The sequence below is a fragment of the Mesoplodon bidens genome (genome assembly GCF_964165515.1).
Source record: "Mesoplodon bidens genome assembly, chromosome: 10".
NCBI lineage: Eukaryota > Metazoa > Chordata > Mammalia > Artiodactyla > Ziphiidae > Mesoplodon > Mesoplodon bidens.
Window position 1 is genome coordinate 72,813,197 of NC_138172.1, and position 13,760 is coordinate 72,826,956.

The 13,760-nt window shown below is 47.4% G+C and overlaps 1 protein-coding gene across 1 annotated transcript; it reads left to right on the plus strand.

Moving 5' to 3' along the window:
• Window positions 1–632: 632 nt before the first annotated feature.
• APOBEC2 (apolipoprotein B mRNA editing enzyme catalytic subunit 2) lies at window positions 633–12,124 on the plus strand (the record flags this gene model as incomplete). The annotated part of the gene is made up of 3 exons (XM_081246668.1): window positions 633–763; window positions 8,741–9,304; window positions 11,711–12,124. The coding sequence occupies 2 exons, from the start codon at window positions 633–635 to the stop codon at window positions 9,282–9,284; spliced, it is 675 nt and encodes a 224-aa protein (XP_081102794.1). The 3' UTR covers window positions 9,285–9,304; window positions 11,711–12,124.
• Window positions 12,125–13,760: the final 1,636 nt, after the last annotated feature.

Consider the following 13,760-nt stretch of genomic DNA (forward strand, 5'->3'; position numbering starts at 1 on the left):
TAACAACTCACAGTTTCTTTCCCAATTTGCACTACTCATCGCCCCCTGTCTCAGCACCCTCTTTCCCTGAACCCAAGTCTCCCCAACCAAGCTGGCCTGGGTCTCTTTGCAAATGCCCCGTTCAACACAAGCCTTGTCCTGCTTAAACCTCTGAGAGAGCTTCCCTCCGAAAACACACCCACCCTAGGTCCCTTCCACAATCTCCCCAGGCGAGCTGGGTGGGAAAGAAAGGTGAAGGATACATAGTGAGGGAGGGGGAGAAGAAAGAGAATAGGAATACATGTGTGACCTGGTGTGGGGAGGGAGAGCAGGCCAAGCCATCCCCACCTGCCAGCTTCCTGTCTGTTTCTGATAAATAGGGGATACCGATGGCCAGATTTTCCATTCCCCCCATCCCGGCACCCGCCGTCACTCAATTAAAAAAAGACAGAGAGAGAGAGCCTGGGGGAGGGGCCTCTGGTTATAAAGCCTGTGGGCCAGTGGGTGAGCACACTCCTGGACTGCCAGATCCTTTTCCTGTCACCCCCAGGCAGATTTAGCTGCTGACAGCTGCTTGGGACTCTGCCGCCAGGCTTTGGCCCAGACCCTCCGGCTCTCCACTCTCTCAGAGACTCCCAAGCCTCAGCCCCTCCATGGCCCAGAAAGAAGAGACCGCTGCGGCCGCGGCGCCTACCTCGCAGGATGGCGAGGATCTGGAGAACCTGGAGGACCCCAAGAAGCTGACGGAACTGGTGGAGCTGCCGCCCTTTGAGATCGTCACAGGGTGAGAGCTGGGTGTGGACTGGGCTCCTCCTCCCTAGAAGAGCACCGGCTGGGGACAGGCTGGGGGGGACTTAGGATGGTAACAGTAGGAATTGGGGTCACCATGCTGCAGCCATGAGAGTGCACAGGTGTGCACAGCAGGGGCTGCAGGGGATGCAGCAGCAAATCTCTCTTGGCTTCTCAGACACCTCCAGTCAGGGGGAGGTGGGGGAACTCCGTGGAGGCCAGGGCCCAGAGGAGGAAACTACCCCTGAGGCATCACTTGCCTCTCTGGGTAGAGGTTGTTTAGTCCCAGGGAATTTGGTAAAAACATGGGATGCCACCGGTACATTTCAATGTGGTCCCAAAGTAGCCCCTCCCTCAGCGTCTGTCTCTGCTGCTGAGTGGGCCTCTCCTCTACCTGTATGTCTCTCACTTTCTTTAGAAGATCCTAAGACAAGAAAGACAGATCCATCCTTTCCCAAGCTAGAATGAGAAGCGTTTTTTTTTTTGCTTGCTGAATCATTTCTGAGTCTCCTCAGGGGCTGCCTACATCCGCCCCCCCAGGGAAACAGAGAAGTTACAGGCCAGGCCCAGAGCTTCTGGGCAGAGGAGGGGTTCCAACACCGTCAGCCACAGGCTGGAGGAAGCAGGATCTAGAGCAAAGAGTGTTGAGGCTCCAAAGAGGGGGCTGCACACAGGGTCCCCCTGTCTTCTCCAGATTATGCCACTTCCAGGAATGAAACCAAGCTGTCTTCCTCCTCTTCCCTCTCTGTCCCTTTGGCAGAAGATTCTGCTAAGTTCCTAATCAAAGAATAAGAAGGGAGTACGTGGGGCCGCTAGGATTCCTTCACGGGAGTCTCCAACCATGCCCACAGCAGACGAAGGGCCACAGGAAGAGAAACTTCAGGAAGAACGGAGCCCTGATGCCTTCAAGGGGCAGGAGGGGCCCTGGGAGGCAATTTGGACTTGCTGTTTGGAGCTGAGCAAGTGCTTTTCCAGTCCTGGCTGCAGTGTTTTCATTTGTAACATGAGGAAGTTATGCTAGTTGATTCCCAAGGCCCCTTCCAACTCAGATATTTTCCGATTTCTAAGAGAACCTGAGGGAAATGCATCCTAGTTCCTGAGGCAAGGCTTCAGGAAAGAGCCCCGGAACTTGCACTCGCCCATGGCCAACCAAGTAATGTCACCTTCAACCCAGGATTAAAGGAGCAATGGGGCACAGATTAATACATTCACAGGGAGAGCCTAGGGCCACCAGCACAGGAGAATCCTTGATTCCAGTGGCTCTCTGTGGAAGGAGATCCTTTTTCTAACACTTAAACATGCTGGTCCATGCTGGCCTTGGTCACATACACACACACACGGGCACGTGCACACCCACTCTGGGCAGTGTTGTGATCTTGTGATCTCCCCGGCACAGGGGCAGGGTTGCTTCAGAACAGAATTAGAGTATGTTTGTTGAATTGAACATGCTTTGAGGTCTCAGGGTGGTTGGTTTTGAAAGCTTAAATCCTCTGATGTCACTTTCATGTGTCTGGAGCTTTATAATCTCAGCACACTTTCAAAGGCCTGAGTGCATTCAAGCCTTGGCACAAGGCCAGGAGAGGAGCTATATCATTGCCGCTCTGCAGATGGGGAAGCTGAGAGTAGGGGAGATCCAGTCACTGCTCCAAGACCACAGAACCAATAGTGGCAAGTTTTCTGACTCCACCCAGCATCCTTTCCACTGGTCTCCCAAACAGAGCTCCACCTCTCTCCATCCTCGAGATGGTGAGGCTCAGAGGCTTCCCTGACCCCAGGCTCAGAAAAAAAGGCACAGTGGGGCAGCTTTCTGGGCGCTCTGAGAGTAGTTCAGGAGGGAGGTGGAGGCCTTCGTGTTTCCCAGCCACAAGGAACAGCTGTGGAGATCTGTCTCCTAGGCCCCTCCAAGTAAACAGACAGCTTAAAATAGCCTAGAGGTGTGGCTGTGTCTGTGCGGGGACAGGAAGAGGGAAGAGCTTTCCTCTCTTTCGCTCTCCAGGCGACCTGGAGTCAAAGGACCAGCAGAGCCTAGACTCCCACGGAGGAGAGGTCTAGCCACACTGACCCTTAGAACAGGGCCCTAGACTAGAACCGCAGATGGCTTTTCAGGAAACAGTCTGAGGGCAGGAGGGAGTACCGGGTAGGAATAAGGAGAGACATGCCCACTTATCGTGATTCTGGCTTGAATAGGGCACTCGGGATAGAAAGCAGATCTAAGGGAATTCCCTGGCGGTCTAACGGTTAGGACTTGGAGCTTTCACTGCCGAGGGCCCAGGTTCAAACCCTAGTCGGGGAACTAAGATCCCACAAGCCTCGTGGCATGGCCAAAAAAAAAAAAAAAAAAAAAATAGAAAGCAGACCTAAGAACATTAAAAATAATGGGGTAGAAAGTGCTAGAGAAAGGTCTACAACTGTGGCAGTGTGCCCACGCCCGCTCACGCCTCTCGGCTGAGAGTCAATCGGGTGCATCTCTTACCAAATCTGTGTTCACTAAATCCTGTTGGTTTCCTGAAATCTCCATAATGGGTGTGTTTACAGGAATCAGCAAATGTTAGAAATCAGTGCCTTTAAAAAAAATTTCTTTCAGAGAGCTGGGTGTTAAACCAGCACAGCACTGAAAGAGAGAACCCTCTGAACAGGAGAAGGAGAGCAGAGGAGGGATGTGCTTAAGGGGTAAGATCTGAGGCCTGGAGAAGGTACCATCCATCGGTACCAGGTTTAATTTCTCGAGTGTCGACTGCTGTCCAAAACCTGAGAGGTTGGATTACTCAACCTATCTTTCAGATGAGGAAACCAATCCTCAGAGGGAGAAATAATTTGTCCAAAGCTAGTGGATGGAGTAGGGTGTGAACCCCCAGACTGTCTGATAGTGATGCAAGTGCATCTAAAAAGGCCATAGGGCTTCCCTGGTGGCGCAGTGGTTGAGAGTCCGCCTGCTGATGCGGGGGACGCAGGTTCGTGCCCCAGTCTGGGAAGATCCCACATGCCGCGGAGCGGCTGGGCCCATGAACCATGGCCGCTGAGCCTGCATGTCCGGAGCCTGTGCTCCACAATGGGAGAGGCCACAACAGTGAGAGGCCCACGTACTGCAAAAAAAGAAAATAAATAAATAAATAAATAAGGCCATAAAGAAGAGTCTTTTATATTCAACAAATATTTCCTGAATAGGAGTCATTTGTTTACTGCCTGTTTCCCCCAGAAGTACTTAACCTCCATGAGGAGGGGGACTCTGCCTTTTAGGTGCTTTCTCCCTAGCACCAAGAATGGTACCCAGCTCCTAACTGGTACTCAATAAGCATTTGCTGAATAAGTAAGTGAACTCATGATTGAGCACCTATTGTGTGGTAGGCTCTCTGCCAGACATTCGGGTAGGGAATTAATTGGGGGGAGGTCTTCTTGAGGAGAGAAGTTCAGGATATATATACGAAGATCCAGCAGCGCTAGGCTCACAAGAGAATTCCACTGGATCATGCCTGCCTCTGAACTCAGCATGCTTGAGGGAAGCTCTGGGGCACCGGAATGGGTTGGCTCCCCATGTCTCCACCCCAGCTGCAACTCTGCCTGGCAGTTCCCCTTGCTGTGTGTTTGTCTTCATCTCTAGTTATGTTGTGTATGATTTTACAAAGCTGAACCTGCTATCAAAGGGATTATTCTAGAATAGAGATAAATGGCACAGGCGATGAGTCTCCTTCCAACCACTTCTCTAGCCCCCAGTAGTTTACTCCACCCATGTGAGGAATAGAGAGAAGAAGCAGGGTTCAGAGAAGGGCCAGGCAAAGAGTGAGGGGCCTTCGACACCACTGTTAATGCCATGGCCCCTCGCCCCTCACCTGGAGTCTGGAGCAGCCTGGGAAAGTTCGTTCTATAAAGAACAGAAGACGGCCACTGACTCTGGCCACCCTGGCCTCCACTGAGGGTTGGGGGAAGGCAGAATCTCACGTGCAGAGATGGTGTTTCCCCGGGAAACAGGGCGGGCCCAGGGCTTTGGGAATCCCGTCCAGAACTGCCAGTCAGGAGCCAGCAGTTCCTCAAACCCCTTCTTAGCTCTAGGAAGTCCGGCTGTTAGAACTCTCTGCTTCCTACACTCCTCCTTCTGAGGATGCCCACTCCTAGCATCTTCTTTGAAAAGTGGTCTGAAAAAGGGAAAAGGAAACTGAAACTGGCAATTCTGCCTCTTTCAGGTAGGTCACGAAAGGTCTCGTGAGCAAAGCGGAAACGAGTCAACACTCAATTACCTGTGAGTAGATTTTCCACTCCATGGATTATTTGGAGGCAAATGTTTAAACTTGGACTAGGTTCCACTGCCCTCCAGGTTGCTTCCTTTCACTCTCTAGATTTATGCTTAGGAAATGCAAATGTTTTTTAATGTGAAAGTGAGAGTGTATATATATATACATACATATATATATATATATATATATACACACACATATATTACATTGACTCACATCTCTTCTCCCTCCATCAAGCAGACCTTTGTCCCACTTTTTTCTAGATATAAGGATTCTCCACTTCCTGCCTAGAGAATTGCAATGCCCAGAAACCAGGGTCTAAGCAGATGAAGTATGAATGGCCTTGTCTGCAGAAAGTACGAGGAAGTGGTGCCTAAAGAGGTGCTGAAGTTGGCAGGAGGGGGTAGGAATCATGCTGTTGGTTTCTGTGCTTGAAGAAGGGACTGAGTCCAGGTGAAGGAATCTACCATCAGCATCTCTCTCCTGACCACCACTCCAACACACACACACACACACACACACACTTTAGCCATAAAATATCTGCTAGACTTGACAGCAATGGGCTATAATATAAGTAAGTGTGGTACTTGGGCATATCATGCTACTGGAAAATAAAAGATGTTTGTGATTATCTACAAAATCACTGTCACTATTTCCTTCCTTCCACTAGTGGGCATAATAGTGTTATGTGATTCTATAATATAACCCAAGATGGCCATGTTGGCTAGCTCTCTGGAGAAATTTCAGACCTCTACTGCCTCTGTTCTCCTGGTAGCCCTCCAGGGCCGAGCTGTTTCAGTCTGTGGGAAGCCCAAAGAACCTCATTCAACCTTTATGCTCCTTCTAGAAGACCAAGAATCCCACTGGGAAGCCAAGCAAGCTCAGTCTCTGAGCAAGCCCAAGGAAAGACTGGGAGCCAAGACCTTCCGTGACTTTCCCTTGCCCCTTGAATGCACTTCCGTTCCTGAGGTCCCTAGTCCAGAAGGCCCTGCTGAGGGACAGGGTAGACCATGGGGCTCTTGGCCCATGGGGTTGGAAACTGATATTTATAGAGAGGTGAACATTCTTCCTCTCCCTTGGGTTTCCGGTTTCTCTGGGTCCTCTCCTCTTGCCTAAAGAAGAGGAGGATGGGCTGAGAGAAGCATCAGTTGTAGACCATCCAGCCAACGTGCAACTGCACACTGGGCCACACATGTCCTCTCGGCTGGGCTGTACTTGGCAAAGTTGGAGCAATACTTCGGGGTTTCCAGAAGGAAACCTGAGGGACCAACAAGCAGCTATTGCTGAAGCCCCCAAGCCAACCAAGCAGCCATGAATCCTTCCAAAAGTTTTACCTGAGAATCCATCCTACAGGTAGCTCTGGATTGGACTTGGGGAAGTGGTCTGGCAAAAGGCCTTGAAGAAAGGAAACCCCAAAAAGAGGGGATATATGTATACATATAGCTAATTCACTTCGCTGTACAGCAGAAACTAACACAACATTGTAAAGCAACTATACTCCAATTAAAAAACAAACAAACAAAAACAGTTTCAGCAAGAAAGGTAAGCTCTATGCTTCTCGGGAGAAAAAAAAAAAGCCACTCTAGGAAGTGAAGGGATCATTTAGCAACTGGCTGAGTTCAGGAGTGGTCTGGTGGGGTGAGTTTAATGGGGGAAAGCCCAGTGTAAGTGAATTCCCAGCAGGGACTGAAAGCCGACAGGGGAATCATCAGGCCGTCCACCCTCCCCAAATGTTAAGTAAATATAAACACATTCAACCAGGGACAGAGGGACTTAGGGAGCTAAAGATAGTACCTGAATGAATCCCAGGGCTGGGTCCCCAAACACATCCATCTCCACAGTGGAAACTTAACCTCACAGCAAGGGACATGGAAAGCTGGCTGGAGAAAATTTGGTGATGGGGGACGGAAGGACTGCAGGAAAATAGCTCAAGTTTCCTCAGCTCTTTGGCACCTGCTACTTACCCCTAAGAAGCCAAGGCCCTGGGATACCAGGGATCCCCCTGCAGCCCAGGGAGTTGGGTGACCTCTCTGGGGGAAGGGAAGGGGTGTAGAGAAGCAAGAGCAGAGTTAATGGTTGCCATAGGGTATGTTCTGGGGCAACCACAGAGATCACATTTTTTAAAAGAAAACATTCAGCCTCTCCAGCTGGTACTCATCCACTCCTCTCCTTCTGACCTTTTCAATCTCTCCTGTTGCAGCCTCTTCATTCTCCTTGGACTTCAAACCTGCACAAATCTTCCCTGTTTTAGAAAAACATGCACATACACGTAAAGATGAAAACAATCTTCACCTCTGATGCTTTCTTCAGGCCCTCTCCTTTTTTCTCCCCTTATTACTACTAAACGTTTCAAAACACCTGGCCTTTTTATGCTGCATTCATTTCTTAATCATCCATCTCCCCTTGGTCATATTCATTACCAAGTGTGGTGCTCTAAGACACCAAATGGGCTTTCTAAATTTCAGGCTTTTGCCCAGCTTCACTCTCTCTGCCTAAAGCCACCCCGGTACTCCTCCATGGACCTCACTTTCATTATACCTTTCTTTCCTCAGGAACCTGTAACAATTCTCTATTGGCTCCTGAGTCAAGGCTAAACTCTCAAGAACCTTCATCACATGTCCTCCACTCTACCTCTTCATTTTTAGTGGTCCTCTACTGTTCTCAGCTGCCTTATTTACATCTTCTCTTTCCAGCTATAACTTAGCTGCTAGATTACAAGCATCTGGAAGGCAGAGGCCAAGTCTTTTATGGTTTTGAAATGTGTCAATACTATACAAGTTAGTTCATATCAAGGTACCCTTAGGTAGTCTGGCCTCAAAGATAAACATTCTTGGACACTTACATGACAACCCTTCTTTCACCTGAGGGAAAAGACAGACTTGAGAAAAACAGTCCTTGGGAGAGCCTGGGACTGCAAGTTTTCGGCCATCCCATACCTAAGATGCAATATCCGTGACTGACAAGGAGACATATGAAAGCATGAAATGTTCTTGCTCTGTCAGGAGGTATTTTACAGGCTTGCTACTTTGTAAAATTACTATTTGAACACTGCTTTTCAAACCTGGCCACATAGAATCATCTGGAGCACTTTTTGGTTTTTGTTTTTTTGCAGTACGCGGGCCTCTCACTGCTGTGGCCTCTCCCGTTGCGGAGCACAGGCTCCGGACGCGCAGGCTCAGCGGCCATGGCTCACGGGCCCAGCCGCTCCGCGGCATGTGGGATCTTCCCAGACCGGGGCACGAACCCGCGTCCCCTGCATCGGCAGGCGGACTCTCAACCACTGCGCCGCCAGGGAAGCCCTGGAGTACTTTTTTAAAAATGCTGATGCCTGGGCCTCCTCCAAATGTTCTCATTTAATTGGCTTGGCTTGGGGCCTGGGTATGGACATTTGTAGCTCCTCGAGCAGATTCTAATGTACAGCCAGGTTAAAGAGTCACTGATTTAGAAATGTGAGCGTGTGCTGTGTGCTGGGAGTGAAGGTGGAGTGTTTGGAGACCTGTGCTAATGAGGTGTCCAGGATGCACACCTCACTCCAAATTCTCTCCTCTCCTTTAGATAAACATTTGAATTCCTTCGTGTCTTTTTGTCACTGCTGTCAGCGTAGGCAAGTCCTGTTTCGGTAGTGAGAGTGGATGTGTCTCAGAGGTACTTATCTTGGAGAGCCATCCACTCCATGCTAGTCCTAGAACAAGAACTCATCATTCTCTCTCCTTCCCTTGGGCCTTTGCCTCCTTGACCCACAGGGAGCGGCTGCCTGCCAACTTCTTTAAGTTTCAGTTCCGGAATGTGGAGTACAGCTCCGGGCGGAACAAGACCTTCCTCTGCTACGTGGTTGAAGCGCAGAGCAAGGGAGGCCAACTGCAGGCCTCGCGGGGATACCTAGAGGACGAGCACGCCGCCGCCCACGCGGAGGAAGCCTTCTTCAACACCATCATGCCAGCCTTCGACCCAGCCCTGCGCTACCTGGTCACCTGGTACGTGTCCTCCAGCCCCTGCGCAGCTTGCGCTGACCGCATCGTCAGGACCCTCAACAAGACCAAGAACCTGCGCCTGCTCCTCCTGGTAGGGCGGCTCTTCATGTGGGAGGAGCCTGAGATCCAGGCAGCTCTCAGGAAGCTGAAGGAGGCTGGCTGCAAACTGCGCATCATGAAGCCCCAAGACTTCGAGTACGTCTGGCAGAATTTCGTGGAGCAAGAAGAGGGTGAATCCAAGGCCTTTGAGCCCTGGGAGGACATTCAGGAGAACTTCCTGTACTATGAAGAGAAGTTGGCTGACATCCTGAAGTAGGCGAGTGGGCTCAGCCTCACGTGAGTCTTTTCACTGTTAACTTGGGTAGAAGGTCAGGTGGAATGAGTGGTCCCTTTGATTTTCCTTTGATAGGATTTCATCTCTGTTTTTGGTTGGTTGTAAAAACATTCTTAGAAGATCCCTCCTTTTCTCTTTCTTCTAAATCCCTCTCCCTAAATCCTTTTCTCTCCTACCCTTTTATAGCAAACTGATCTTCCCCATAACTTGGAGTGCTCAAGGGTGACAGGAATCCAGAAGCTTTGATGAGACAGAATGACTTTCATAGTAAGATTTAGATGGTGCAAGGACCTGTTACTGAACAGCAAAGATATTTCAGTCCCCTAAGCATGTCCCTATGTCCACCTGTTCAGACTTACTAACTCTGGACACCTTCTAGATGCCCTGCCCCCACCCCCCCATTTGCAATCTTACCATTCCATTTTTCTCTAATGCAGGTTCTTCATTCCTACAGGGGCTTTTTTTTTTTTTTTTTTTTTTCATTTTTGGTACTTTTGGAAGTCCCCGAATGGATCTGTATTCAACTTTTTGGGGGCCAGAGAAGCTTTCATGTTTTCAGACAAATGGTTCTGCTTTGAGGGAGACCAATAATTGCTGTTTGAATGTACAGTGCAAGAACATTTCCCTAATGTTGAGAAGACCTCATGAGAACTCACAGAAAAATGATGACTGCGGGAAAGAGGATAATATAGCAACAAGTTCTGCTATACAGCCATGTTTAAAGGGTTAAAAAGATGTTTGTAAATTAGGCAGCAGCTCAGAAGTAGCCTCCTACAAATAACCAAGATGTGATAGAACTGGAAGTAAAGCTTAGCTATTTAAGCAAATAATTAGGACACGATTAAGGACAATGTGGCCTCTTGCTGAGGGTAAACCAGACCCTTAGAGAACAGGACGATTGCCCTCAGGAAGGAGGGTAACGGATCCTTTACTACCTCCTTTTGAATTTCATCTGATCTAGTTTGCTCCCATAGAAGTGCAATGGCTAAGTCTCCTTACAAGACCTGAGTTACCCATCAGTTTTCCCATAACAGAGAAAGGGTCTTCACCACCCTCTTATCCAACTTTAATTCTGGAACGCCTCACATATTAATAAAACAGGAAAGCATGCTTCCGTGAAGATATTAAACTTATTTTTGGTGTCTCTCACTCGTAATAGTCTAAAGAGAAGATGTTGCTTCATGGACACGTTTTGGAAACGTTAAGTGTTCCGGGGCTTGATGTTGGCAGGTGTTTGCTATTAGACATGCACACAGGGTGCCTGATCATTCTCCAGCTGAGCGTTCACCAATCCACGAAGACACAGTTTTTGGCCATTTCTTACAAAAAGCAGGACCCATTCACTGAATTCAGTGAGACTATGGTCAGGTAATGCCACATGGTACTTCGCTCACACAAAATAAGACCACTCTGAGTGGTGGTGAGTAGTGATACAAACAGATTTCTATGGATGACCTCTGAAAATACAAAATTAACTTAAATTCCTCACAGATTTTATTAGTATGGGGACTGTCACTCGTAATTATAAACGCTACATAGATTCTGTAGAATGTTGACTGGTAGCCTAATTTTAACTCTAGTGTATTTTCTTCTTAAACATCTTTGAGTCACAGGCCACTTCTTCCAGCTGCCAAACTAACAAGACCTCAGAGATGGATGTGTGTGTGTGTGTGCATGTGTGTGCGTGTTGTCCATTAAGTCAAATAATTAAATAGCTAAACCTATAAAAATTAAGCATTTCAAGGATTAAAAAGAGCCTTTAACTTTGGATAACTGAGAGTTATATCTTTTGCTAATCTAAATAAACAAGTAAAATAGATAAATCAGTTTGAGGGAAAAGTCCATTTCTAAGTCAAATTATTTTTAAATAAAATATTGGACATGTTCCACATTATAAGCCTCCTTCCATTAGTGTACATAACCGTATTATCTGGACCCATTAACATGCTTCCCTGTACTCTATTTTAGTTGCTCATATTCCTGAAGGGAAAGGTTAAAATGTACCAAGTTAAAAAAAAAAAATTGGTATGAAATCAAGTTGTCACCTAAAAGCCCCAAAGAACTCTGCTTAATTAAAATACTCTCAAGAAATGAGCATTTGTTAAAGAAAATTTGTCTCGTATTTCTTATTCCGTCTTTTTGAAAAATGACAGAATAGGATTTAACCATATATTTAACTCAAGATAACATTTAAAGCAGATCGCTTCTGGGGCCTTCTCTGTGCGAACCACACCAAAACATGAATGAAACAAATCCAGTCCTGAGTAAACCGGAAATCACAGGAGACTGTGGAGAAATCCAGGCACTTGCTGGGGAGGGCACAAAGAAACCCTAACTCAAAAAGAAAACCCTTCACTGTTTAGGGCCAGCAGGGCTCTCAGTAACATGCTTTCTGTTTTCTCGCTAAGGTCTGTCTGCTGCCACCAAGAGACAGCAATGACACGTGTGGCCATCTGGGACATGCCTGACTTCCCAATACCACTTGGAGCTGGACATTTGACACGAACCAATCCTACTGCACAACGCCCTCCGAGGACTCAAAATACACTTATGCTGTAAATCACTTAAGCTGTGCCTCTCTCTCTAAGGCTGCTCTTGGGAAAGAGGAAAGTGAGCTGCGAAGAGAGAAACGGCAACCATACGTGGGCACCAGGCATCCGTGGGGCTGAAGGTCCGCATTATTCCCTCAGTTGGGCTGCTTAGGTCGAAGAGCCTCAGACCCAAAGTCTGCACAGATCTTTGAAGTATGTCCAGAAATGCATCTTAAGTTGGGATCTTTTTTTAAGAAAAACAGCAACATTAATAAAAGAGGTGGTGTGGTCTTTCTGTGACCAAGTTTTTTAAGGAACTTGGACATTTAGAAGTTATTATGGACAGTGAGCAAGTCCCAGGAATAGGGATGTCCCAGGAATAGGGATGTCCCAGGCTATGAACCAGGCCATGACAATATATAAAGTGGGAGGAAGGCTTAAACCAGAACTTGCCTAAGCAACACGGGATGTACTAACTCTCCCATGCAGACTTCACACCTTGGTCTTGACCTTCATGAAATATTCTGAGATTAGTTGTAAATGAGTATCTTTTCCCTCCTCTGAAGACAAGGAGTATGGCAGAGGATGAAACAAAAGGCACAAGAAATCTGTTTCTAAGGGATATAAACATCCCAAGTGCCAATTCATAGGCAATTAGCACCTTGATTAAAGAGGAAAGGGCAAGCAGGATTTCAATGTTCAGATACACATAATGTAAGAACAGTCAGTATGTGGTGCTTGGTGGCAGCGGTAGGATGGTGTCCAAAGTCTCATTTCTTAAAAGGCTTGTTTGAGTCCTATGTAGAAGCAAAATTTCACACGTGAATTTCCGGGTGTTTCCCAGACTCTAACTAGGTTTCCAGGAATAATGTGTCCATTCTGATAATCGGGCCATGCCTCCTTTCCCCAGGCTTCAAGTGTGGTAAGCCATTGGAATTTGACCCCAAGACTATCTGCAAATGACAAAGCACTTTATCACATCCCTGCTGAATTCCACTCACAGCCAGACCTCCACAAAACTAGGTTTTGTTAAAGAAAGATGAACGAGGCTCATACTCCATGAAAAAAATTAACCCATATCCCTTAAAATGTAGAAGCAGCCTAGAAAATCAATGTTTCGACCCAGTGTTAAGATTTATTTGCATAGTTAGGCAAAATACTTTAATTCTAAGTTTGCCCTTACCACTCCACTCTCGTTTTGTTTTGTACAGACATTCTCTCCCTTTTCTTCCCCTTCAGTTTTACTGTGTGTATGTGGACAGAAACAAAGCTCCAAGAAAAGTCTTAGTCTGAAACTTTGACAATGAACTTGCCCCTGGCACTGCCCCTGCCCCCAACAACATGGAGAGCTTGTCTGTTACACGTACAGATACAAAAGAAGTGAGATACTCTTTGAAACTGCCGCCTCGTTCAGGCTGAGATGCGGTGAAAACACAAGGTTAAGGTACAAAGATTCTATTTAACCAGTGCTTTCCTGGTGTGTTAACAAGCCCCTTCTAAAATCCAGTTCTTCTACACTTGGGAAAGCAGCAAGTCCTATGACAGACCCAGAATTCACTCTAGGGAGAAAATCAATAGTAGGTCTGTCTCTTTGAACTCAACACCACAGTAAGGGGGCAGAGGGTTGAAATACTCTACTAGTTTTCGCCACACCTCTGATACTGAACCACTGGCTAAATCCATGAACCTTATTCTTCCACCATGGAAATCAAGAGTGGACAAAGCACTGCTCTCTTAGCTTAGAAGAAAAGGGGACTAATATTTACTGTTTTCGATCCCAGGTGGCTACACATCAGAATCCTACGGAGCTTAAAAACACAAAGAAACCTGGCCACTCTCCCCCGCCTCCCCCCCCGCCACTACCAAATTAGAATTCTTTTTGGAGGAAGTGGACCTTTATTTTTTTTTTTAAGGAGATTCATACGGG